General features: G+C 47.1%; 1 protein-coding gene across 7 annotated transcripts in view; it reads right to left on the bottom strand.

Annotated features, from left to right (window-relative positions):
* AFAP1L2 (actin filament associated protein 1 like 2) overlaps positions 1–22,738 on the bottom strand; it is a 103,394-nt gene that overhangs the window by 6,000 nt on the left and 74,656 nt on the right. For 3 of the 7 annotated variants that reach the window (XM_090058484.1, XM_090058489.1, XM_090058490.1), the window contains exons 5-16: positions 20,442–20,532; positions 12,505–12,710; positions 11,327–11,506; positions 9,341–9,430; positions 8,073–8,157; positions 7,294–7,398; positions 6,553–6,764; positions 4,566–4,711; positions 4,206–4,317; positions 2,662–2,901; positions 2,396–2,582; positions 598–759 (exon numbers count right to left, since the gene is read on the bottom strand). In XM_090058484.1, the coding sequence (XP_089914610.1) occupies positions 598–759; positions 2,396–2,582; positions 2,662–2,901; positions 4,206–4,317; positions 4,566–4,711; positions 6,553–6,764; positions 7,294–7,398; positions 8,073–8,157; positions 9,341–9,430; positions 11,327–11,506; positions 12,505–12,710; positions 20,442–20,532 (1,816 nt within the window). Of the gene's footprint in view, positions 1–597; positions 760–2,395; positions 2,583–2,661; positions 2,902–4,205; positions 4,318–4,565; positions 4,712–6,552; positions 6,765–7,293; positions 7,399–8,072; positions 8,158–9,340; positions 9,431–11,326; positions 11,507–12,504; positions 12,711–15,643; positions 15,728–20,441; positions 20,533–22,738 lie in introns of all 7 variants that reach the window. The other 4 variants (XM_090058491.1, XM_090058485.1, XM_090058488.1 and 1 more) reach the window with 4 other exon arrangements.

Below are 22,738 nucleotides of genomic sequence, written 5' to 3'. Positions count from 1 at the left end.
ACGTCTGCCTCGGGTGGCCAGCTCCAGGGAGAAGACACCAAGTCCCTCCTCACAGGTCAAGCGCATAGCAAGCGAGCAAAACATATTGCTAAATGTTGCCCCTACAACACAAAACCCGTGGTGTCTCCCTTGTCCACCCTTCCAGTCTCCATCACGTGGTTCAGTTCAGACTGTAAACTTTACCTATGTGAACTTTTAAGATAACTATTGCACTTCCATGGGTCGGTCCCCTTACTATATATAGTACGTGAGCATTCACAAGCTTTCAGATGTGTAGGGCATTGCCCTATCGCACAGGTCTATCATAAAGATAACCTCAGCTGGGGAACAGAGGACCAGAGAGACTAAGGGCCAGCTTCCTAATGGTGCCCAACTCATTTGTTTCACTGGGAGTCGGACATCTAAAAACCCTTCAGGGTTTGGGTCTAAGGGACTTGCCCATGGTTACACAGGATGTTGCAGACTAGGCTGAGTCTCCCAGCTCCCACAGGATGCCTTCCCAGTCTTACACAGGTGTCCTAGCCCATTGCTGCTTGGTCTGCATCAGGACACTTCTGGCCCTTGTGCCTCTGAGCAGGAGCTTTCCTGATATCCTACCTGTGCAGCTAGCTAAAGTCTCCTTCAGTTCCCGTTTCTGTTTCCGGAGCTGGGTCAGCTGAGAACGGATGTCTTCTTTTTCTTTCTCCAGGCGCTCTTTTTCTTCAGTGTAGCGCTTCACCTCGGCCTCGGTCCTGTTCTTGCCCAGTTTGGTTTCCACCGCTGCTTCAAACACACGAACACAGTCAAGCTGAGCCAAGGCACAGTGGTCAGTCAAGGGACAGGAAAGCTGGCAGGTCTTTGGTAGAGCAGGGAAACCCAAATCAAACTGCTCCAGGAGCCTAAAACCAGATGCCTTAGACCTCACAGGGAGCGCCAGGCCTGTAACTAATATCACTCTTGTCCCCATTTTACCTATGGCAGGAGCAGAGGCAGAGAGGTCAAAGGCTGCGAGGGCCAGAGCCAGGTTCAACAACGTGTTATGTCTCTTCCCATATTAAACTCCTTTCAACCTCTTTCATCCGGCTGTCTTAACTGGTGTCTCCAGGCTGCTTCTGATGCATGAAAGCCCTTCCCTGAATATCAGCCCTACCTTGCTAAACCAAGTTCCTCACCTCATTCAGCCCCTTTTCCTAACGGGGAGAGGAAATCTCCTGTTTACTCAGTAACCACCATTCAGTTTTCTTGTCATCCTCCTCTTGACCTTCCTCACCTCCCTTCTCGGGCATGGTTTGCAGCCTGTGCTAAGCTTTGTCCTGCTACAGTCAAAACTGTTACCGGGCTCTGAGCTCACTAGTTCACGCTATCCTTCAGTCGGAGCAGCGGCTACAAAGTAAAAGCACCCCTTTTGCCTGGCCTTGCTATAACAAAAGCATTTTTAAACTACAGGAACAGCTTGAGGACTAATACAAGTACCATAAAGGGCCCTCGGTTTGGTTACAGTCAAAAGAAAAGCTCCGACACATTTCAAGACATCCAACCATTCCCTCAGCATCAGACACACTGTGTTTTCTGCATCTCAAACATCTCTCTAGTGTCTTGTTTTACAAGTCCTTATCCAGAGCCTCCTCCTCAAGGCCCACGGGGACGGCGCATGTTCTCAGGGTCCAGCAGTGTATCCGGGATCTCTTCCAAAACAGACTTACCCAAGTACTGCGGTTTATCATCATCCCACAACATTCCCCAGCCTCCTCCTATAATCCCTTATGGGGAAGTCATCCCTGTGACTCAGAGATGTTGCCTACTGCTCTTCTCCTTTATTCATGCCATGCTTAATTTGGATGCGGGAGATTCTGAATGCAAACCTAACCTAACTTTGTATCCTCCCTTCAGCCTCCACTAAGCAAGAGTGTTAATTTGGAGTCTACAAGGGCATGCCTTCCTATTATTAGTCTCTTGTCAAGGCTTTCAGTCCGGAGGCAAATAAATTATTGACAACTGCAACAGGCCTCTGCTGCAAGCCCATTTTACAGAAGTGGCCCAGGTTGACATTGTTTCTAAAACCCACCAGCATGCACACTGGATTCTCTCTTTCACCTCCTGTCATGCCTTGGGTCTTTCCAAGCCTTAGTGGAGGTCTCCCAGTGGACAAAAACTTTGCTAAGCATCAGTGGAAAAAAGCTAGGCCCTGGCTGAAATGACTGAAGAATGACTGAAGGGCCTTTCAGTGCTTTGCAAGGTTCGTTTCCACCACTACAAGCTTAAATAGACAGGGAAAGAAAAGAAAAAAACCTTAAGATCAGCTAAAGTGGTTAATTCTGCAGAAAAGTTCCATCACTGGAAGGTGGGTTAACGTTGGAAGTTGTGCCCCTTCCTGCCATTCCCTGTGGCTAGGTAGTCCTACGGCGACGTGACCCACCTGCGCTCGTCACCTTGGCACGGTCTACCTTCTCCTTCGGAGCAGGCGGGCTGCCCAGGATTGTGGTGGCAGCCGTGATCTCAAGACTGCTCTGAGGGAAGGCGATTTTCTGCTGTTGCATTTGGATTTTGACAGTGGTTGTCCGGGGCACTGGCTCTTCTGGCTCCGTCTTCTCCTGAGGTTTCTGCTGAGGGGGGAAAAATGCTTCAGAATAAATTGTTTTTAAAATCAGCTGATGACGACCGTCACGGGGGCCATGAAAGCACCTGGTCAGGGGCATCCGCCAGCTTTTGACAGGGCTCTGCTTCCTTAGCTGCTGAGGATGGGTCTGTCGCGTTGTCTGCTGTGGTCTTATTGCTAGCCCTCCCCAGCAGCGGAGAACTTAGAGGCGAAGCCTCCGTCTCTTTCTTGGCAACGCTGTGCAGGAAAGACCTCGTCGGCATGAGGTCTAGGTACACCCTGTCTTGGTCTCCTTCACATTTGCTTTCGCTTTGGGATATTTCTTCCTGCAGAAGAGAATACATAATATGAGAACAATGCAGCGAAACCCTGGTGCATACAGAAAGGCAGGCATGGACTCGAGGAAGTTACAGCGTTGCTTTGGGTGACTGGGAGTGAATTTTTCATCAGTGCTTCAGTAACCCAGAAGCAGAAAATCACTTGGCCTTTCAAGCCTCACTGAAAACCAACCTATGTGCCAAAGCACCAAATTTTAAAAGGTGTTTAGGTGTTGAGCTTCCCCTGAGTTCACTTTACAACTCTGTTGCTTTTGAGGATCGTGTCCTTTATTGATTATTTTAATGTAGTGTTCTTTAATTGAATTAAGGCACGAATGGGGAGATTTTCAAATGCCCAAAGCAGTTAGCGGAGGAAATTTCTGTCCTGCTAGAAAATCCAAGGCTTCACAACAGGGAGCTGGTAGGTGTCACAAGCAAATGGGGGTATTCCTGTGGGCATCCTGGAGGGCTCAGTGCCAGGCCGCTGCTCTTCAATATCCTCATCCGTAATGTCAAACTAAGTATAATCACTGCTGACTAAAATGTGCAGGCGACAACGTGATGGAGAGGCAATTAACAGTCAGGAGAGGCAGTCACAAAGCGATACAAGCTTCTTGCTTTGAGGCCCATTTAATCAAAATTCCCTTTCTGATTCAGCCAAATACAACACTATGCATCTAGGAATAAGAAACACTGGCAGCGTCTCAAGAACGTACAAACTGTATTCTAGACCAGTGGTCTCCCAAGTGGGGTGCGTGCACCCCAGGGGGAGCGCAAGACGATCCACTGGGGTGTGGGAAGAAAATACTAGAACTTCTATTTAGATGTATATTTATATGCATATACATATAGTGGGGGTGCGTGCTCAAAAATTTTTTACTGATAGGGGTGCGCAATCAAAAAAGTTTGGAGACCACTGGTCTAGACAACGTGGGCTCAGGGTGGGTTGAAAGCAGCCACTGCAGGAACGAGCAAAAAGGGCTAATGTGTTTCTTGGCTGTACAGACGGGGCTTTGTCCTTTACCACGGATATACTCCATCGCGCTGCTCCCGAGATACCCATGCCATGCAGCACAGGCTGTAACCCCGAGGCTGCCATCTCGTGGCTACAAGGTTCAATGCAATTTATCATCTAAGGGTAAGTGCTCCAGGGATGGTCTCAAATACTCAACGCATAAACGAACAGCATCACGGAGTCGCACGAGCTCATCACCACCTGCAGCTTTCAAAACTAGTCTCACTCCGCTGCTCTGCAAAGAGGGCTACTCAAAATGCCCCCGGAGCAGAAGGCTAGCGAGGCTGTAAAACCTTACTGTGATCACCTCCAGCAGGTCCACGTCATCGTACAGCTCCTCCTCCTGTGCCCTTTCCTGTGGCAGGTTATCGATGTAGGGGTTCGGCTCCGTGTACTTCCTCTGCATTAGGCTGCGAACATCCAAGGTGGCACAGCTGTAAAAGCTGCAGGGACTCCAGGTGTTCCCATCCACGCTTCAGGGAGTTTCCAGGCCCACCCCTGAGGGCTGCACCCTCCAAAGTCTGCTCTCACAAGTCCTTCCCCGAGACAGGGCTAGGATTGCCAACCTCCAGCTCGGGGCCAGGGTCCACGCTTGCACCCGTTAGCCACCAACTACAGCTGCCCATAAGATGGAGTTGCGGGGACCGGGTTTACTTACAAGAGGGAGTTCTTTGCAGCACTCACGATGCAGGAAATCCGGTCAGCATCAACATAATCGTAGGTAAAATCTTCTGGGTCCGTTTTTGAGTCTGACTCTGATAAGAGGAGGCCCAGCCAATGGCCCATTTCCTCGGATGACTTAGCCTAGAAAGAAACCAGATTGCTGTCACTACCAAGGCCTGCTTCTCGGGAGCACCCGGACTTGCGCTTGATGTGCGTTAGGCCATACGCTTGTCAGAATCTGCAGTGATAAAAGCAAATGGCTTTGCCCCGTAGATTTAAACTGGCAGATTTAACCTTTATATCTGAAACCAAAATATTCTGGCAAGCTGCTCCTCACGTAACCCCTTGCCAAGGCCAGCATTGAGGGTTTGGGGTCTACCCTAAAACGGGATGAAATCTGAATCTAATTCAGCTTTAGCATGGCTGTACTTTCAGCCCTTCGCCAGCAGAGGGCAGTCGTGAGATTTCCAAAACTGCTAGTTTTGCCCCATGAAATCTAGTCTCGCAAGTGCCAAGTTCAAGCTTTGTCGTTTTGGATGAGTCTGGATCAGGATACGGGATTCAAACGCTGAATGAACTTGGATAGGACTGAAATCTCGTCTCCATTCGGTCTGATTAAGATACTTGATCGCAGACAGCTAAAACCCTTGACACAAACTAACTGCCTGATATTTTGGAGGATTCACCATTTCCAGGCTGGGCAATTCTCTAATGGCGAACTCATGATTGTCAATGGTTTCCAAGTGAAATACAGCAACAGGCAGAAACATGCAAGGGTTTTTTTTTCATTTTTTTTTTGCGATTCTGTGGGGTTCAAACAGCAAACTCAAAACAAAATTCAAGGTAAGTGAATCCACGTGAATCAAAACCAGTTACCCTTGGAGGGTGCCTGGTAACAAATATCACCAGCTCTTTACAGCCCTAGAATTAAACAGGTTTTAATTACATGGGGGGGAAAACACGGGATCTGTATTTTGAGCTTCTGCCCATTTTAAAATAGGACAATTTCCAATGCTGCCTGGACACAAAGTAATCCACCTGTGCCATGAGCGTGGCACTCTGAGGAAGTGCCATTTCATGCCTCTGCCAGCTATTGCTGTTTTTCCAAGCTTGTTGTTGGCTTTTGCACCCACTGGCCTTGTGCGCAAGGGGCTGGCCAGGATTCACCGGACAGCTCAGGCGGACTGTGATTCGGGAGCTAAACAAAACACCTCCAGGCGCTGTGGCAGTCATTTCAAGCCCGTTGTTTGGCTATAAATATTCCACCCGCAGGAAAATACAGGAAATTGCTCACGTTGTCCTCCTCCTACTATAACCATGCTGTTGTCAGAGAAAACTAAGATTAGAAAAGTAACAATCCGGGATGCAGGCAAGTGAAAGTAGGTTTACGTGCCCTTTGCGGGCCTGATCTTCAGTTGGTATAAAAGGGTATCATGTCAATGGAGCAACGCCAACTTATCCCAACCGAAGATACACATGACCCAGTGTAAAGTACTTCTTTTTTGTATCCTAATGACACTGCTATCAGGAATGAACAGATATATAACTATCCTGCAGGTAATAACCTATTTGCCTTTAGTATGGCTAATCCAGGATGGATGCAGACACATGACACCTAAACCAGTGTAATTTACACCCAGGCTATTTTCTCCCTGAGTCTTTCAGGGGTACTTCCTCCAGTAGATTGGACAAAATTCCCCTGGTTTGAGATCAGTCCCCTCAGCTGTTATTTCTTTAACACCGGTGTTATACCAATTACACTGGTGTAAACAGGTCATCTGTCTATGCCTATCACTGTTCCTCATCCTATAAAGAAACCCTCCCCTTGTTTCTAGTCAACAGCAGTCCTAAAAGTGTTAGCATTTCTACCTGTCCTGCAAGTAAAGAGACCTGAAGCCTCAGGTCAGCGGGAAGTCTCATGCAAAGAAGATATCCTTGGCAGATGGGTTAGAGCAGCACAGATGGGGAGGTCGATACCCTACCTCTAACTTGATTAGCTCTTCCCCACTGTGGAGGACACGGAAGGAGTAGAGGTGGTCAGGGCTGGGCTCTGGAACAACTTCACAGCCCGCCAAGTTTAGGGGCTGCTGAGCACTTTTGCTTCTGTTCTTGTCCTGGTAGAGATGGAGGTGACCATCTTTCACTTGACACCAGCAGGGCTTCCACTGGCTGTTCACTAGCACGTTCAGATAACCTGCAAGCAAGCAAGCAAGCACGCACAAGTCAGCGCAGCACCGTCCTTTGCTGCGTCAGGACCTAGGCATAAAAACGACACTCGCGACTTCTACGTTAGCCCAGCATGTCGATTCACATACGTTTGGTTCTTAGGCCAGTCCTTGGCTTACTGCTGTATAAAAGGAAGAAGGATTACTAGGTATAGGTTAACACCAAAGGTTTGAAGCTAGGTTTTCCCACAGGTGGAAACCTAGTAAAAAATGTGATCCTTGGTGTTCGGATTAGGGTGAGAGCAGCAAACCAGCCATGGAGCCTTGGTCAGAGATTATCCAAAACTGCAGAGGCCTGTCCGCTCAAAGCTTGACTATCCACACACAAATTTCTTGCTGAATATCCTAAGCCAATTTTGGGGAAGGAAAGCACAGTGACGTGGTCTCCTGGGGCTACTGTACCCCGCTGTCTCCCCCATACCCCCCAAATCAGCCTTCAAGCACCACTATCTTTGGTATGCTCTGTTCACATCATAAGACACCATGCCTGCCACTTACTGGACGTTTCCAGGGATCTCTCCGGACTCTCCAGTGAGCAGGATTTTTTTCTCCCAAGGTTCATCAGGTTGCTCAGTTTCAGTCCCGATGTCCCCTTCTTCTTAACTAGTCAGAACGAAGAAAGAAACATGCAGTAGTCACACCACGCTTTCAAGATTCACAGGCGAACATATCTACAGCTGCCTTTGAAGTGGACATACGATCCTATTACCGTGCCAGCTGGTGGTGGCTGTATTTTTTTAGATCCACAATGCCCACCAGTGAATATCTAAAATGAGCCTATCATAATGATGGCCCCTATTCTTGGTCGAACATCTAAACCGCGCAGGCTGCACGCACCAGCCATGATCACGCTGCGACACCTTTGGGAGTTCTGTTTGCCCCCGTAAACATCCAAACCCCTCACGATCTTTTAAAATGGATTTGTCCTCGCAACACACCAGCGAGATACTAAAGATAGGCTGTTATCTTTTATTAGACCAACTCAAATAGGTGGGAAAATCCTTCTTTGCAAGTTTTTGGGTACACATACCCTCCATCAGGCGAGGAAGCATCTGTGGGTGGCTGGTGCAGATGGTTCCTCAGCCTGACGAAGGGTATTTGTACCTGAAAGCTTGCAAAGAATAGCGTCCAACTATTTGATGTGGTGTAATGCAAGATATCAGATTTACCCAAAGGATCTTGTCTGCTTATGTCCTTAGACCAACACGGCTACAACCGACACCTCTGAAAGACAGTCTGTAGCATTTTATTGAGGTTAAAATATTAGTTTATTTTACCATCTTTTGTTTCAGCAGGCTCTGGGTGGCTGTCTGTGCTGCTCCCGCTCTCCGATGCCACAGAATACCTCTCGGATAACTCCACCTGTCAGCAAGGATCAGACATGAGCTCTACAGGGTTAAGGGTGATACATTACTAACAACAAGCTTGGGCACTAAATATCATTTCTGGCAGACGGTGCTTTAGACCCCCGCCTCTGACAAGGAAGGAAGGGACTATGGAGTCAACATCAGAAATTAGAAGAATTAATGAATACTCAGAGATGTTTTGCATAGTAACTAAAGTGCATCTGCACACCCAGGTCTCTGAATGGGTAGGTCCCGTCCCTCACCCAGTATAAACTAGTATACCTCTACTGAAATCGTCAGCTGAGAAACCAGCCAATGCTTTGTACTTTGGAAGTACATCCTGTCTTTTGGACCATGTAGCTCCCTCAATCCTCTTAATTTTCTTATTAAGTCATCATGAGATTCACTGCCAACTTCTCCCATTCCTGCTATGCTCAGGTCTGAACACTTACTGGGTTTACATGGGGCTGCTGGTTCTCCAGTCAGGCACCACTGTTACTGCATGGGGCCCTGACACGTAGGTGACCTGCTCCCCATTAAATAGACCTCTCCACCTTGCCTTCCTATTTCTTAAGAGTCTTAAAGTATCTTTATAACAGAGACAGAGTTGTGCTTCAGTGTCTGAATCTGCACCTGACATGATCCAAAGCATTCAGTGTACAGGTGGATATCTGGATACAGGCAAGCTTTGGTTAGATGTGATCTCTTTTATTAGACCAACTGAGTACAATTACTGGCTACAAAATTAAAGAAGGTGAAGGACAATTAAGGTTGTTTCCATGAATGGTGTTTTCATCAGAAAAGTGCTTTGGTTATAGTCCTAGCATAGTCTGACGCCTTCCTCCCAGATACAGTGACTGTACTTGAACTCTGCATGCTGTTTTTTTAAAGGAGCGGGATGGAAAGGAAGACGTCTGAAGCGCTGCTGTCTCCTGCCTAATGACCACGGAGCCTGCTTTTCTCTGCTTTCAAAAAAAAAATCCACACTTTTTGGTTTAAAAAAAAAAAAGTTACCTTAAATCCACATTTTTCCAGGATGAAAATGAAATGCCATTATATATAGCTATGCATTAGTGGTGTTTCATTTGAATGACGGAAAAAATGTATATTTCAGGTTACTTTTTTAAAACTGAAAATTGGGGATTTTTTGAACTCGGAGAAAATCAGGCTCCCTGCTTATGACACCAGGTTGTATGTACCTTGGGGTAGCTTAGGCGCTGGGAGTCTGGGATGTACTGGTTTCCTTCAGCAGTTCCTTCAGACTGAAGGCTGCTGGTCTCCTGGATCACCTGGTGGAAGAGAAAGCAGAAAGCTGCGAGTGAGGTCTGGTTAGACTGACCCAGGCTCCTCTTTTTCCAGGATGGGCAGAATCAGAGGTACACAACGCACACCGCAGACCTCCCCGCCACCCAAAAATTCACTTGGTAGCTTTGGCAAAGGGCTTGTGCATCTAGTCTCAGGAACCAGTGACCCTAAGGAGGAACAGGGAGAGAAGAGAAGCTGGGACCCGGTGCAAGCAGACCCAGAGGCAGTGCTTGACAACAAAACGAGGAACGATTTGCAACTTCAGAGGCTGCTGATATGAATGGCAAATTGTGGCTATTTTGACAGCGCTCTTTTTGGAGGTCTTGGACTCGTTTGGACCCAACTGAAAGCATATCAAGGAGTGCAAACTCAGAGATGCGGTTTATGTGAAACCTTGGGTGCCAAAACCACCGACTTAACCCGGGCACGGGTAAGTTGGCATCAGTCCACTGAAATGATTTACGCTGATTTACCCAAAATAAGGACCAGCCCATATGTGAAAGCGGCCCAAAATCCTGCAGGGAAGAAGGCCAGCTTCATTTCCACGTATTGTGACTGAAGTAGTTTCAATGGTGTATGGACGAGTGTAACGGAGGGCAAGATCTGGTCCCTTCCATATCCCGACTCAAAGGCTGCAAGTAAACAAGGTTTTTCAGCTGGCTTGGAGTGAATCACTGGTCTTTGTAAAGGTTCATTGTTCTGCTGCCGTTTGAATCAAAGACCACGTTTCCTGTGCAGGCCGCGCGCGGCTATTTCATGTTCAGAACTTTCTCCACAAAACATTCCCACACATTGTTACAGAGAGAGGCATTAAGTGCTCTTCTCTCTTGCTTTTGCCATTAAAGCTCAATTAGGCTGAAGCTGGGAGTTTCAGGGTCTCTTGCTGAAAGGCCTCCATTATTCTCGCAGGAAAGGTTGGGCCAGGGAGGTTCTCCATCTCCCGACATACAGAAGGCAGCGGGGGCCTACAGGGAGGCAGCTCAGCCTCCTGGAAATGTAAGCGATGCAGAGCACACGTGTGTTTGTAGCTGAGAACGGGACAAATGCAAGTGGGAACAGGGGGAACGAGGTGTATTCTGCAAGCAGGGCACGTGGGGATTTAGCCGCAGGAATGAGCCTTTGGGAGTGGTATAGCATTCAACCCACCGGAGCATACAAGGGAGATGTAGCCTCAGACCAATGCCCTTTGTTTTTCTTCCCATCAGTTTCTCTCTCCCTCTTTTTGCTTTATCAAAGAATGAAACATCCTAAGGGATCCCTTAAGAGGCTCTTTATCCTAACTGGTCATCTCTTCCACGTCCCCAACTGCAGACTATGGTATGGGCACCTTTCCCTGCTGCTCCACTACCACCCATTCCTCAGGACTGGCTGCATGAGAATGAGAGGAGCAATGCCTGACAGGTGGCACTGAAAATCACAGACAGCCTGGTAGCAAGAGTTACGGGAAGGAGATAGGCAAGCCCCCTATCAGCACAGTGCAATGCTAAGTGGGTCAGCTTGAAAAAGTGCAGCCCTTCTTGAGGAAATTCAAAGGCACTTTATGGACAGAGCCCTAGGAGCCATCTCACTCCTTGCTCCTGACAATTTTAAGGTCCCGCATTTTCTCTTTCACTGTCTCCATCGCAAGAAAGCTGCAAGACCTAGCACAGTCTGCATGTATCCCAGTCCGAACAAAGCAGGAGGGAGCGCAGGGAAGGCAGGCAACATTTGAAACCCAGCGAGACGGTGACTGCAGGGTCAGCACAGAGCAAAGAGAAATGTTCCCACTCCACTACAATGGGCCATTTGCTGGCTAACCAGACACTGGCCACCACTGTGCCACTGAGCAGTGAAAGATGTGTAGACCCTTGGGTCACGCACCATGAGGCAGCTCCACTCACCCTGAGCCACTGCTCAGCCTGGTCCTTACTCTGCAGTCCCAGCACAATGACATCGGCATTCGTGGGAATGATCTTCAGCTTGTGCTCCTTCTTCCTCACTTGCTTCTCCTTGTGTGTGACAGTGCAGCCAAGCAAATTCACATCTAGCTGCGGGTTGTGGTCCTTGGAACTTTTGTAGCACTGAAAGCAAGACAAGAGGAGTAAAAGGTGTCAAAAATGAACCTTTGCTTCTTCCCCCCCAGCATAAACTCACCTGTAGCCTAGTCTCAAAGTTCAGGACGAGTGAAGCAAATGCAAACAGTATTCAGAATACAGGGGAAAAGTCTAAATCAGCTTAAGCTATAGTGTCCAGATGTTTGACACTATATACATCCATGTACATATATATATATATATATATATACACACACACACACACACACACACATCCAGCCAGATCTTGCTATAAGCTCCATCCCAAGAGGCTGCAGCAAGTGACTGTTGTCTTGTTACAGAGTTCAGTTTTGCCGTCAGAGGAGTCATGATTAACATGACGGTTCTCAGACCCGTAAATCACACACTACATTTTCAAAAACACCAAAGCAGATAAGAAGCTAAAGCCTTATTTTCAAAAGTGCCTCGAGGCCACAGCAGGCATGTTAGAGGACCTGGGCTTCAGCGGCCAAATTTCAAAAGTAGTTTAGGTGCCTGAAGATGCCCGCATATGTTAACTGCCATGTTTGCAATTCATAGGTGGGTCAACATTAATAGGAGTTGAGTGCCTAACCTGCTAAGACACTTTTGAAAATACCACTAGGTGCCTATCTGTATCTTCATCCACTTAAACAACTTTGAAAATCTGGCTCTAGGATCCTAACATCATAAGGCTTCAGTTTTGAAAATGGGACTTAGACCTCTAAGTCACTTGGATGCTTTTGAAAATTATACCTCGCATCATTTTCCTCAACAGCAAGCACTGCCTCTGTTTTGTGATCTATGTAGCGGCATGTGGTAGCACCCGCACCCACCTGAATCCATGGAGATGCATCACTGATGGAAAATATTTAGGAATTTCCACTTGGATGAGTAATCTTAAAGCATCTGAACTAAAGACTCCCTTGAAAATGAATTGAGAGGCTCCTTCCCACTCCCACTCTAAAAATAAACTATCACAGGCAGAAAACGAAAGGTTTGCCTACCAGCAATCTGGTGTCCTTAATGACACAGAGCTGTTTGGCCCACTGGCCCAGCCATTTCTTCCTCCAGAGGAAAGCGCAGATATGGGCATCCTTCATCAATTCAATGGTGGCTTCAGGCGATGGCCACTGGTGGGTCGCTGACTTTCCTTTACTGCTCTCTTCTTCATCGTAGGATTCATAAGAGCTGCTAACTGCTTCTCCATCTTCTGCAACAAAGGCAAAGATGGTCACTAAATGCATTTCCCTGTGGCAATTACCGCTTGCTTCACACATGCTCACATCAGGCAAGTGAGCGCATCATGTAGCATGCAGTAGTCACAAGCAGCCCTGAGGCTCTGCATCAGGCACTACATCTAAGTGTCTTGAAAATTTCCTAAGGGTATTTTCCTTCTCTATTTGCATCTCCAAGACCCACATTCTCCTTCTAGCCCAAATTGTTCCTCCAGCGTTTTGTGCATCAACTTGCAAAAGGCACTCCCCAGTTGCTCTCCAGTTTAAAAACATCCCTCGGATGTCCTTGGATGGCTCCTGGGCTTTTTCTCCCCCTACATTCAGCTATAAAACAAAACCCTGCAAGGCAACTGCAACCTCCGTTTAGCCCCTGACACATCCACCCCTGCATCCTAATTATCAGATGTCGAGATGAAGCTTGCCAGGCTCTGCTCCTTGCACCTGAGCTGCCATGCTGTTGTCCCAGTTCTGGGTCTACTCAGCGTTCAGTGCAGGGCAGGAGGTTGGTGCCCTGGGCAGCCCAGCTTTCTGTAGCAACACTTAGTGATAAACCGCAGCTTTTAACAAAGGCAACTGTTTTGTAGAGTTGGCAAGCGCAGGCAAACGTCCCCGTCACACTTAAGAAGGGGTGGGGTTTCCACAAATGCTCAATATCAGCTTTTGCCACTTCCCACTGAAGTCTGGTAGAGTTTTACCATTCAAATGCAAGCAGAGGCTGATGCGGAGCATGCTTGAAAATCCAACCCAAGACAGACGATACAGTCTGGCGCCAAGGCACTGTACATCGTGGAGGTTTTCAGAAGAGAAGGACGGACGGTCAGTGGGGCAAAATCCACGGAAATCAATGAAAAGACTTCATTGCAACACGCACCTATGGTGCTTCGGATACAGATCAAATCTGCAAGCCACCAAATAAGCATCATTATTAGCGGTGCCCATGTGGCACTGTCAAAAGTGGACCCTAAGAGAGGTCTGCCACCTGTTAGGGGTCTCAAATGCTCCTTCTGCTGTCGTGTTACTCTCCTTGGGGTTTGGGCTGCAATGTCCAAGCAAATCTACAGTTATAGGACCACAGAATCACTGAAGATTAGGGCTGGAAGGGACGTCAGGAGGTCATCTAGTCCTACCCGCTGCTCAAAGCAGGACCAGCCCCAACTAGATCATCCCAGCCAGGGCTCTATCAAGTCAGGCCTTAAAAACCTCCAAGGATGTTGATTCTCACCCTCCTAGCGAGAAAGTTTTTCCTAATATCCAACCTAAACCTCCCGTAAGTTACCTTAGCATCATCGACGCTGTTGAGAGGAAAACCCAAAAGAAAGAAAACAGCTGAAAGACTTCACTGAGTGTTTCATGGAAGAGCCCTTGAGGAAGGTACATTTATTCATTTTTAAAACAAAAATGACTCAACAGCAAGACTGTAGCTCCCAAAGACTCTTCCAACGGCATGTTTCCCCACACACAGACTGAGCCTTCGGCCACAATCTCCTGCGCATCAACCGCGATAACACCAGCGTGTCCGACACCGGGTGTGTTTGCACTAGACGAGCATCGCGGTGCAGCGCTACTGGGCAGAGGCTTATGACCACCTCGACATCAACTAAGCCCACAAAAGTACTACTGTCAGCAGACTTGAATCTACACCAGCATAGCTGTGCTAGCTAAAGTGTGCAATCTGTTTTATTCACGCACCGAGCCAGTATATTTTCCCCAGCTAATGCTACGTAGCAAAGATCTGGTCAGGGGCTCAGACCCTGCAGGTCTGCCTCTCCAGGGTGATGCCACTGGGAATCAGACCAACCAGTCTCCTTACAGCAAAGTACCATTTCTTTACAACAAAGGCATTTCGTAGCTGAGGCACTTTCAAACCTGCAGGAAAAGCTGATCACATCGAGCTGTTTCCCTCTAAGGCTTCCCACTCCCTGGACCTGGGAAGACAAACTCCCTCTGAAGAGCTTCTCTCTCTCAGGACCGTCTCAAGATGGATTTTGAAAGTGGCTTCCGTCCTTCTGAAAAAACTATTTCTTTGTTTTAACTATTTAGGGTTCTGTTGATCTGCCAATGCCAATGATATAAGGCTCAAAACGTATTAAACATCATTTGCATACCTTGGTATAATTTAAGTTTATATAAATTACACCAGGATTAGGAATGGACAGATGTGCAACCGTCTCAGGGCCGTAAACGCTATTGCAGACTTTTGCCGCTGGATGGCAGGGCCAGAGGTACTAGCTTGCTTGCAGTTACCAGGAGATGCAAGCGAGCAGATTAAACCTAAAGCATTGCAACTCTTAGCCCCTGATTCTTGGTCTGGACAAAAAGCTCCTCCAGTTTAGGGATCTGCCCTGTCTTGCCATTGCTTTTTTTTTTTTTTTTTTGCACCGATGTTATACCTAGAGACTGGGGACAAGATGCCTGGCACTAGCAGTCTTAAGTGTCCTGACATTTCCTGCGTTAGATCAATAGTGTTTTGTGTGTCTGCTCTTCCAACATCCTCTTACCAAGTTAATTAATACAATTACACAGAAAACTAATAACCCATTATATCATAATTTCCCCTCTTTGAAAAGTTCACACAGGCCTTCAGGGCACTTCTCCACATCTGTAAGAGGAGCTGGTTGGAGTTTTGCCTGACTGACCAAAAAATAAGGTCGATGGGCATTGTATTCCCTCTACTTCTGACAAAATAGATGAGAGACGACGAGATTTCATTGCCAGTATGAAAAACTGCAAACTTCTGCATGCTTCCCTGCCATCCCCTTGATGCTGACATGGTGAATGGTGGTGGTTACCCATCCATGCAGGGAATGGAAAAGTGCTCATGCAAGGTAGGTAGATAGTTTTGGTGGATGATTATCTCTCCAACAGCTATGGTCAATAGAAACCATCAGGCTTTGAAAGCATGCCGTACCCAGAGTTATTGTGGCATAAATTACTCCCTCAGTAACTTGTAACCCTGTCCTTGTTCCAGAGGCAGCAGGCCTACCGAAATGACCTGCAGAGTCCAAAGCAGAGAGAAAGAGAGAGAGAGAAAGCCACAGATGAACAAATACAGAAAACAGCGACTCGTTCGCATTTGAGTCCACGCTCCCAGTCTGCCTTTCAGCTGCTAACTTCCCGTGTCAAGATGGAAGGAGCAAAACTTTAAATGCCGACAGGAACAACAGGACCAGCACCAATTTTCAACCCATTTCCTTTTAAGTTCCTTTCAGACTAAAAGTCATAATTAAAATCAGCTGGTGCAGAAGCAATGTTTCAATCCCAGTAATTATTATTCAATAGGTAGCTGCATTTCCATTCAGTCTCTTATCAGGACTTTCAATTATGCAAATGCAGCACCAGAGAAGAATGATAAGGCTTTAACACAGCTCAGCACTGACAAAAAGCAAAAGGGGATCCTAGAAATTAATGAAGATGTAAAATGAAAGGCGACAGTTCCCAGTAGAGAGGCAGAAACAGCGCTGATGAAAGCCAGACCCCGTGCCCCAGCAATCCTGGCTGTTTTGTTCATTTTAATTCATTCATCCATGGTTTGTTACAGTGCTTTGGATTCCCACCTCCAGCGCCACATGACTCTCCTATCTCCTCAGCCCATCTGGAGGGTTTGCTTTGATGTCTCCTTCCTGGGGATGATCGTGCTCATTTTATTAGTGTGCTTTTTTTGGGGCTTTATTTTACCGCACCCCTCTGTTCGGAGAGATGTGGGTGGCTTCAATTCCGAGCATCAGTCAGAGATAGCCCCCAGACTGCCTGAATCTCTACCGCCCTGCTCGAACAGACTGGGTAAAGAGGGCAGTGAGAGTGGTTATGTTCACACTTATCGTATTTCTCCAGGAAACAAATTCCAACGACCTGAGGTTACTTACTCCCAGCACAGATGCACATGCATATGCATACTGCCCATCGACAGCATCCATCACCCTACGCTCCACAGGGACCCTTCAGCCATAACACATCACCCCCACCCCCCTTTTTTTTTTTTTGCAGATGAGGACTCTGATGGACAAGGGTCCAGTCTTGTACCCATTGATGCTATCAGCAAAATACAGACATCAGCAGCAGAAACAAGGTCAAACTTAGGAAGATTGAAAGGACAGGATCAAGGTACGGCAGAGCTGAGTTTTGAATCAAGCATTGTGCTTTAGCCCACAAGATCACACACCTGCATCAGTTGTTTAATACCTGGCTAATGACATATTATCACTGACACTCTCATATCAGTTTATTGATTATTCATTTGCCTGCCGTGGCTGCCTCCTAGCTCATCTCGTCAGAAAACGACTCTCATCAGACCATGGAGTGTTTTGGCAACTTAGCCTTTTCCTTCCCACGTAACCATGCCGCGGTGTCTAGTCTTAATCATGATGCAAGCTTATTCATTAACGTCTAGGGAAAGGTACTAGCTGGGGCCTGCTGAGGAGTGGTTTAGCATTTAAGAAGTGGGTAGCAGTGCTGGCATTCAGGATCCGCCAGAACTTGCATATTCCTACCCCAGTTCACTCTGTGGGTGTGATCGGCATCTTGCAGCTTGGCCTGATCTGTTAAAGAGTTTCAGCGATTTTACACTGGTCTATGCAACTGCAGGATCTCGGCCTATGTACAAAATAAAACTTAAAAACCCGAGGCCGGGTCAGCATCCTGCCAAAAGAGGGCTCTTGCTTCCTACTGTAATCTGCTTCCAGTCGGGATTTCACAACAGCCACTGTGCTACGTAGCGGAGCCGTCTGGGCTTCCACGGTGGAAGTGAGAACAGAATCCAGACCTTTCCCCTTGCAACGAAACCGCAGGAGAATTTCCCCCAGCTGCTAGCAATGCGACGCTGTTGGACAGTCTGATTTCTCCAGGAGAGGGCCCTGGTATACACCCCCCCGCTATTCCTTGCTTTTTAAAATTTTCTAAGAGTTCTTGAATCCAGCGACTGTCTGCATATCAGGACTTGGCCTTACCAAAATCACTTAATGTACAGGTAGGAAAGATAAAGCTAACGTCCGATTTAAAAAGGATCCAAGCCAGCGCGTGGTGCATAGCAAGGGGAACCAGTCTCCGACCAACATGCGCTGCACTCACGACACCGTGGCCCAGGGCGGATGAGAATACATGGGATGAACAGCATCTTATTCCCCTATCAGATTACAGGTGCGATTCAGTGATGCCCCTTGTAGAGTACAGTATTATTGGACCTGCTGTGCTTTACCACTGAGCCTCCCAAGATAAGTACTCAGGCTTTTATTCTTATAGAAACCAATGAGAGTTACATGCCTTCACCACCTCTGAGAGCCTGTGGCTTGGTGCCTGCAGCAGAGTGCATCATAGAGACACCCTGGACCAAAGACACCCTGTTTACAAGGGACACCCTGGACCAAAGGAGCCCTCGCAGCTTCACGTTTAAAAATGACTGCTATCCATACCACCCTGCCCGAATTCAGTACCTGCATTATCAAGAAACAGGGAGACTTGGGTAGTCTCTCATATCACTCCAAACAAGGTCTTCCTTTGGCTTATAAAGCGCTCCGAATTAGACAACCCATCTTATTTGGCACACAGCTCTTTTACAAACAGGCGCGCAAGACTAAATAAGAGACTGATACATGTCCCTGCACGCCGTGGCTCTGAGCGTAATCAGCTAGCTCCATTTTTTCATGTGCAGGGCAAAAAAACATAACTATTATCTCACTGTGGAGGTGACTGGAAAACACCCTGGGAAGTAAGATGCTTACATGAGGTTGCAAAGCAAATTAAAGATGGTCTGAGGCTGGCAGGTGGCTCTGTGCCAGGAAACAAGTTAAAGCAACTGGAAAAATCAACAACAAAAGGGTGCGTGACTCCCTCCCCTTTTATCTGTTCCCTGGTCGCCCATTTCTCCACCGGGGTATAAAGTTTCATCTGCCTTTTTGCTCAAGAGGAACGAGCAACTGGCAAAGATTTTTCTGCTTTGGCCAACAGTGCTAAAAAGTTTCAGTCGAACTGTAATGCTTGGGTTTATTCCAGCGGGGGAATGCCAGCCCGGGGGCATTTTGTAGTGCTGCTGCAATGGCTACGACCCCAAGCACTGAGAAGACACTTCTGAACTTCCTTCCCAAAGTGCCTTTATCCATTAGTTCTGCTGGATATAGGATATTCCCTGCACTACGAGAGTCTAGGAACTGTTCCCAATGCCTCTCGTGTTGATGTGGGGTTACAAAGCCGAATTCTTCCTCTAGTATTTGAACTGGACTGGAGTTATTTAGGGAAAGGGCCTGGACAAAATTCCACAGGTGCCTTTGTAACCCCAAACACAACCCCGGTTTCCCCATGACTCATGGGACTGATCTTGAAGGCTTTTACCTGCAACTTCTGAAATTATGGTGATTTTGCAAAAATGGAAAGTAATCCTACTCCACCACGGTCAGTCGCAAGCGGTGCTTGCCCCATATTGGAAAGACGGGGTCGTTTTAAAATGATGAGAAAAACACGGAGAGGTGGTGAGGAACAGAAGCTAAAATTGTAACCCACCCCACTTATCTGCACACAATGACACTATTCATCTTAGCCTCACCTCTAGTCTCTCCTCTCATGCAAACCAAGTGTTATCTCCCTGGTTATCACTGTACTTTACTGGCACCCAAATTGGTGGCTCATGGGAGGGAAGCAATAGGAAATTTTCTGCACCATTTTTCCTGTTTTGCTGCCACTTCCAAAGTCTCCCCTTGAAATTGGGGCCTCTGTTTAGCCTAAGAGCCGAACATCTGCACAGGAAGATGCAAGGAGCTGTCCTGAAGAGCTGATTTACAATACATGGTCCCCCCATGATTTCTAGCAGCGGGCCCCAAAGTGGGTGCAGACTTCCAAGCTCAGTGCTGCACATCTGGGTCATAGAGGACAACTCTGCTCATGCACCAGTCCTGAAACCAGATCCAGATCCTGAGCTTCATTTCTTATCCTTAAGTCTGAATTTCTCACCTGCCCTAAATAACACAATAGCATATGTGAGGATTTATGGAGTCTCCACTGTACATCCTTCACTCTCCAGGGGTAGATGGCAGGGTAATAGTCACATTGCTTGAGGCACAATGGGAAGATGCTGAGACGATGGGGTGATGAACACGGGCCGAGAACTTACACAGTATAGAAGAGCATCAGTGACATTTCCAGAACAAAATCAGGTGTACTATATAGAAATGTACATTTACAAGTAGCTTATACATGGCTAATAAATGACTACTGTTTCCATAAATCAGTTAATCTCTGATAGACTTAAAAAGCCCAACAGAAGAATAGTGTCAGATTTTAAGGGCCACAGGAAGCTTCAAATCATCAAGTCTGATGTCCTGCAGAAAATAGCCCACTAAATTTCACCCAGTTACCCCTGCATCAAGCCCAAGACCTCATGTCTTTGATAAAGGAATCTGATCTTGATCTGAAAGCATCAGAAACAGAAATCTACCCACACTTATACTGGTTTACAGTGATGTATTTACAACTAAACATGCTCCTTATTGTGTCTACAACAGGCTCAAAACACCTATTAGCTATTTATTAATCCTTTATAAACTATAATGGTACCTTCACTATTAAATGTGACCGACCACTACAGGGGTTGAACATGTATCATCAGCAAGTAACACAGAACTGTATGTACTTTTTTCCCCTTGCTCAAACAAGCGTCAAGATCTGTATCACGCTGCAGTTAAGGATAGCCATAAAAAAGCAGAGACACGGCTCTGATGTACCATTCATGGAGCCATCGTATGGCTCAGCTTCTTCATAATATCCCTCTGGTGACTCAGTCTTGAAGGCCAAGGGCTGTTTCACTTCTGGAATCTGCAGAAGGAAGAAATCAAACAAGCATGTGAACAGGCTGGAGTTTAGGAATAACCCCACGCGTGACTCATGACTTGAAGGCAAATGGGTCCAGAGACAAGGAGAGACAGACTGGCAAGTAACTTAACTGGGCTTCACCATACAGCCAGCTTACAAGGGCTGTTCTGATGCTGCACTTTGCAATTGCCCCACCATCTAACCATGTTGTGTCCACTTAAAATAGATCGTGTCTTCAATATTCCTGAAAACACTGGGAAAACCAGGTGGATTTCTAAATGGATGGGAATACTAACCCAGAGCCCCCTCTCGCTCTCCTACCAAATGTCATTTGTCTGAATGTGCTTCCTCCCTGGTCCTTCAATACAGATTTCATAGACATCATAGACACCAGGGCTGGAAGGGACCTCGGGAGATCATCAAGTCCAGCCCCCTAATTCCTGCCCGTAAACTTATTTTTAATTGGGCTGCTGTTCAACCCCAAGGAGAATATTAATGGAGACCTGAATTGCGGACAGCTGGAATTTGGATTTACTACCATTAGCCCAAACAGCCCTTTAGCTCCCCATCTCAAACCCCACAGCTGACAGTCCACTGCCAGTTGGTCATCGCAGCCAACGCCTCTATCTTAAGAAGCATACCGGATATCTTTAATGTTGATTTGAGCATAAATGAAGGAAGTGGATAAATAACATTAATGTGAACCGAGCCTTTGAAAAGAGTCCAAGTGCTGGAAAATCCCTGTTGCGTCTGCCAAACCCCTCCCAACACACAAGCAAGGCCTGGCAGAGAAAACAGCTCCCCGAGTCGTTAGAAATACTAACGTGCAAGTGAAGATGATGGGTAAAACCAAGCCTTTTTATTGTCCAAGCTGTTCACGTGACTGCAGACTGCAGTGGACGGCGTGACACCTGTCATTAGGGGAACCGGGAGCGCTCCTATCCTTCTGCCCAGCCATTTCCAAACTAAGTCCAGCAACAAGTCTTCCTTGTCGCTTGCTGCACATTATACCGCACAGCGCATCTCTACGACGCGCCACGCATCGTGTTCTTGCTCCCCGTTCGAAACAGCCAATGACACTATTTTAGCTGGGGGTGGTTATTCTGTCAGTCACTTGTTTATGGTGTAACTTAGATTACAGGTGTATGAACTGGGCTGGGACCAGGCAGCAGCGATGCTGAAAATGGCTTGCCAGGAGACAGGCAGATCTGGCAGATCTTCCTAGGAGACAACTAGGGGTATGTTAACAACTACTCTTTTCTATCCTTTCAGCTAATTCATGGCTATGTGCTCCCCTTGATGATGCAAAGCCAAGGAAGAAGAGAAGACATGGGGCAGGGCCATGACATATTGTGAAAGGCCCTGCACACTATCACTAGTGGGAATTAAAGCTGCCCCTTCTCCCTACCAAGCACTAAAGGAAAAATATTACTGTACTCTTCCAATTACAGATCCATCTTCTTAGCTACGCCAAAAGCATCACACTCTACTTCTCTGTGGGGCTGACGAGCCCCTGAGAGTCCTGACTTTTGTACCTGCGGTATTTTTGTGTACACAATAAAAAGACCAAGTCACAATTTTTTCAGCATAGTTTGTATCTTAGTTTTTTAAGTACATTTAAGTCTTAGGCCTTTTCCTTTGTTCTCCTATTAGGACCTAGTAAGGGCAATAGCATTGGGACACTCAGATGTCTATGGCAATAGGGCAGTAAGTCCCAGTCTGGCCCATCTGGATTGGTGCTTTGATCCCGGTGGAGTCGGAAGATCAGATTTTTGGGTCCCATTCACATGGGTCTCTGCAAACCCGTGGGCGAAACCTTCTCATACTTGGGTGAAAGGTCTCTCCCAGCCCTGTCCGTCTATAAACTCTCAGTAAACGTGTCCACATACATCAACATGCATGTAGGCATGGAGACCACGCTGCTGGAAAACCGTTCCCCATCATGCTTTCACACTGAAGAGCTGAAGCTAAAGCATTGCACCGAAAGACAAACGCTCAGTACATCTGCTGGCTCCACTTCCTCAGCCAGGGAATATTTCCATCCTTTCCATCTGTGGCAGGCTGGCTGCGAGAGCCAGCCAACACGGTGGCAAAAACAATAAACAGGTTGGGAGGGCATCTCCGTCCACACAAAGGCCCACCGCGATTTCCTCCGATGCTGACCAACAAGTGTCGGGGAAGGGGTAGGGGAAGTTGCTTTGTTTGCTTA

The sequence above is a fragment of the Crocodylus siamensis genome, chromosome 7, assembly GCF_052110815.1.
Source record: "Crocodylus siamensis isolate JL-2025a chromosome 7, ASM5211081v1, whole genome shotgun sequence".
In the NCBI taxonomy this organism is placed as follows: Eukaryota; Metazoa; Chordata; order Crocodylia; family Crocodylidae; genus Crocodylus; species Crocodylus siamensis.
This window is presented reverse-complemented; position numbering and strand designations above follow the sequence as displayed.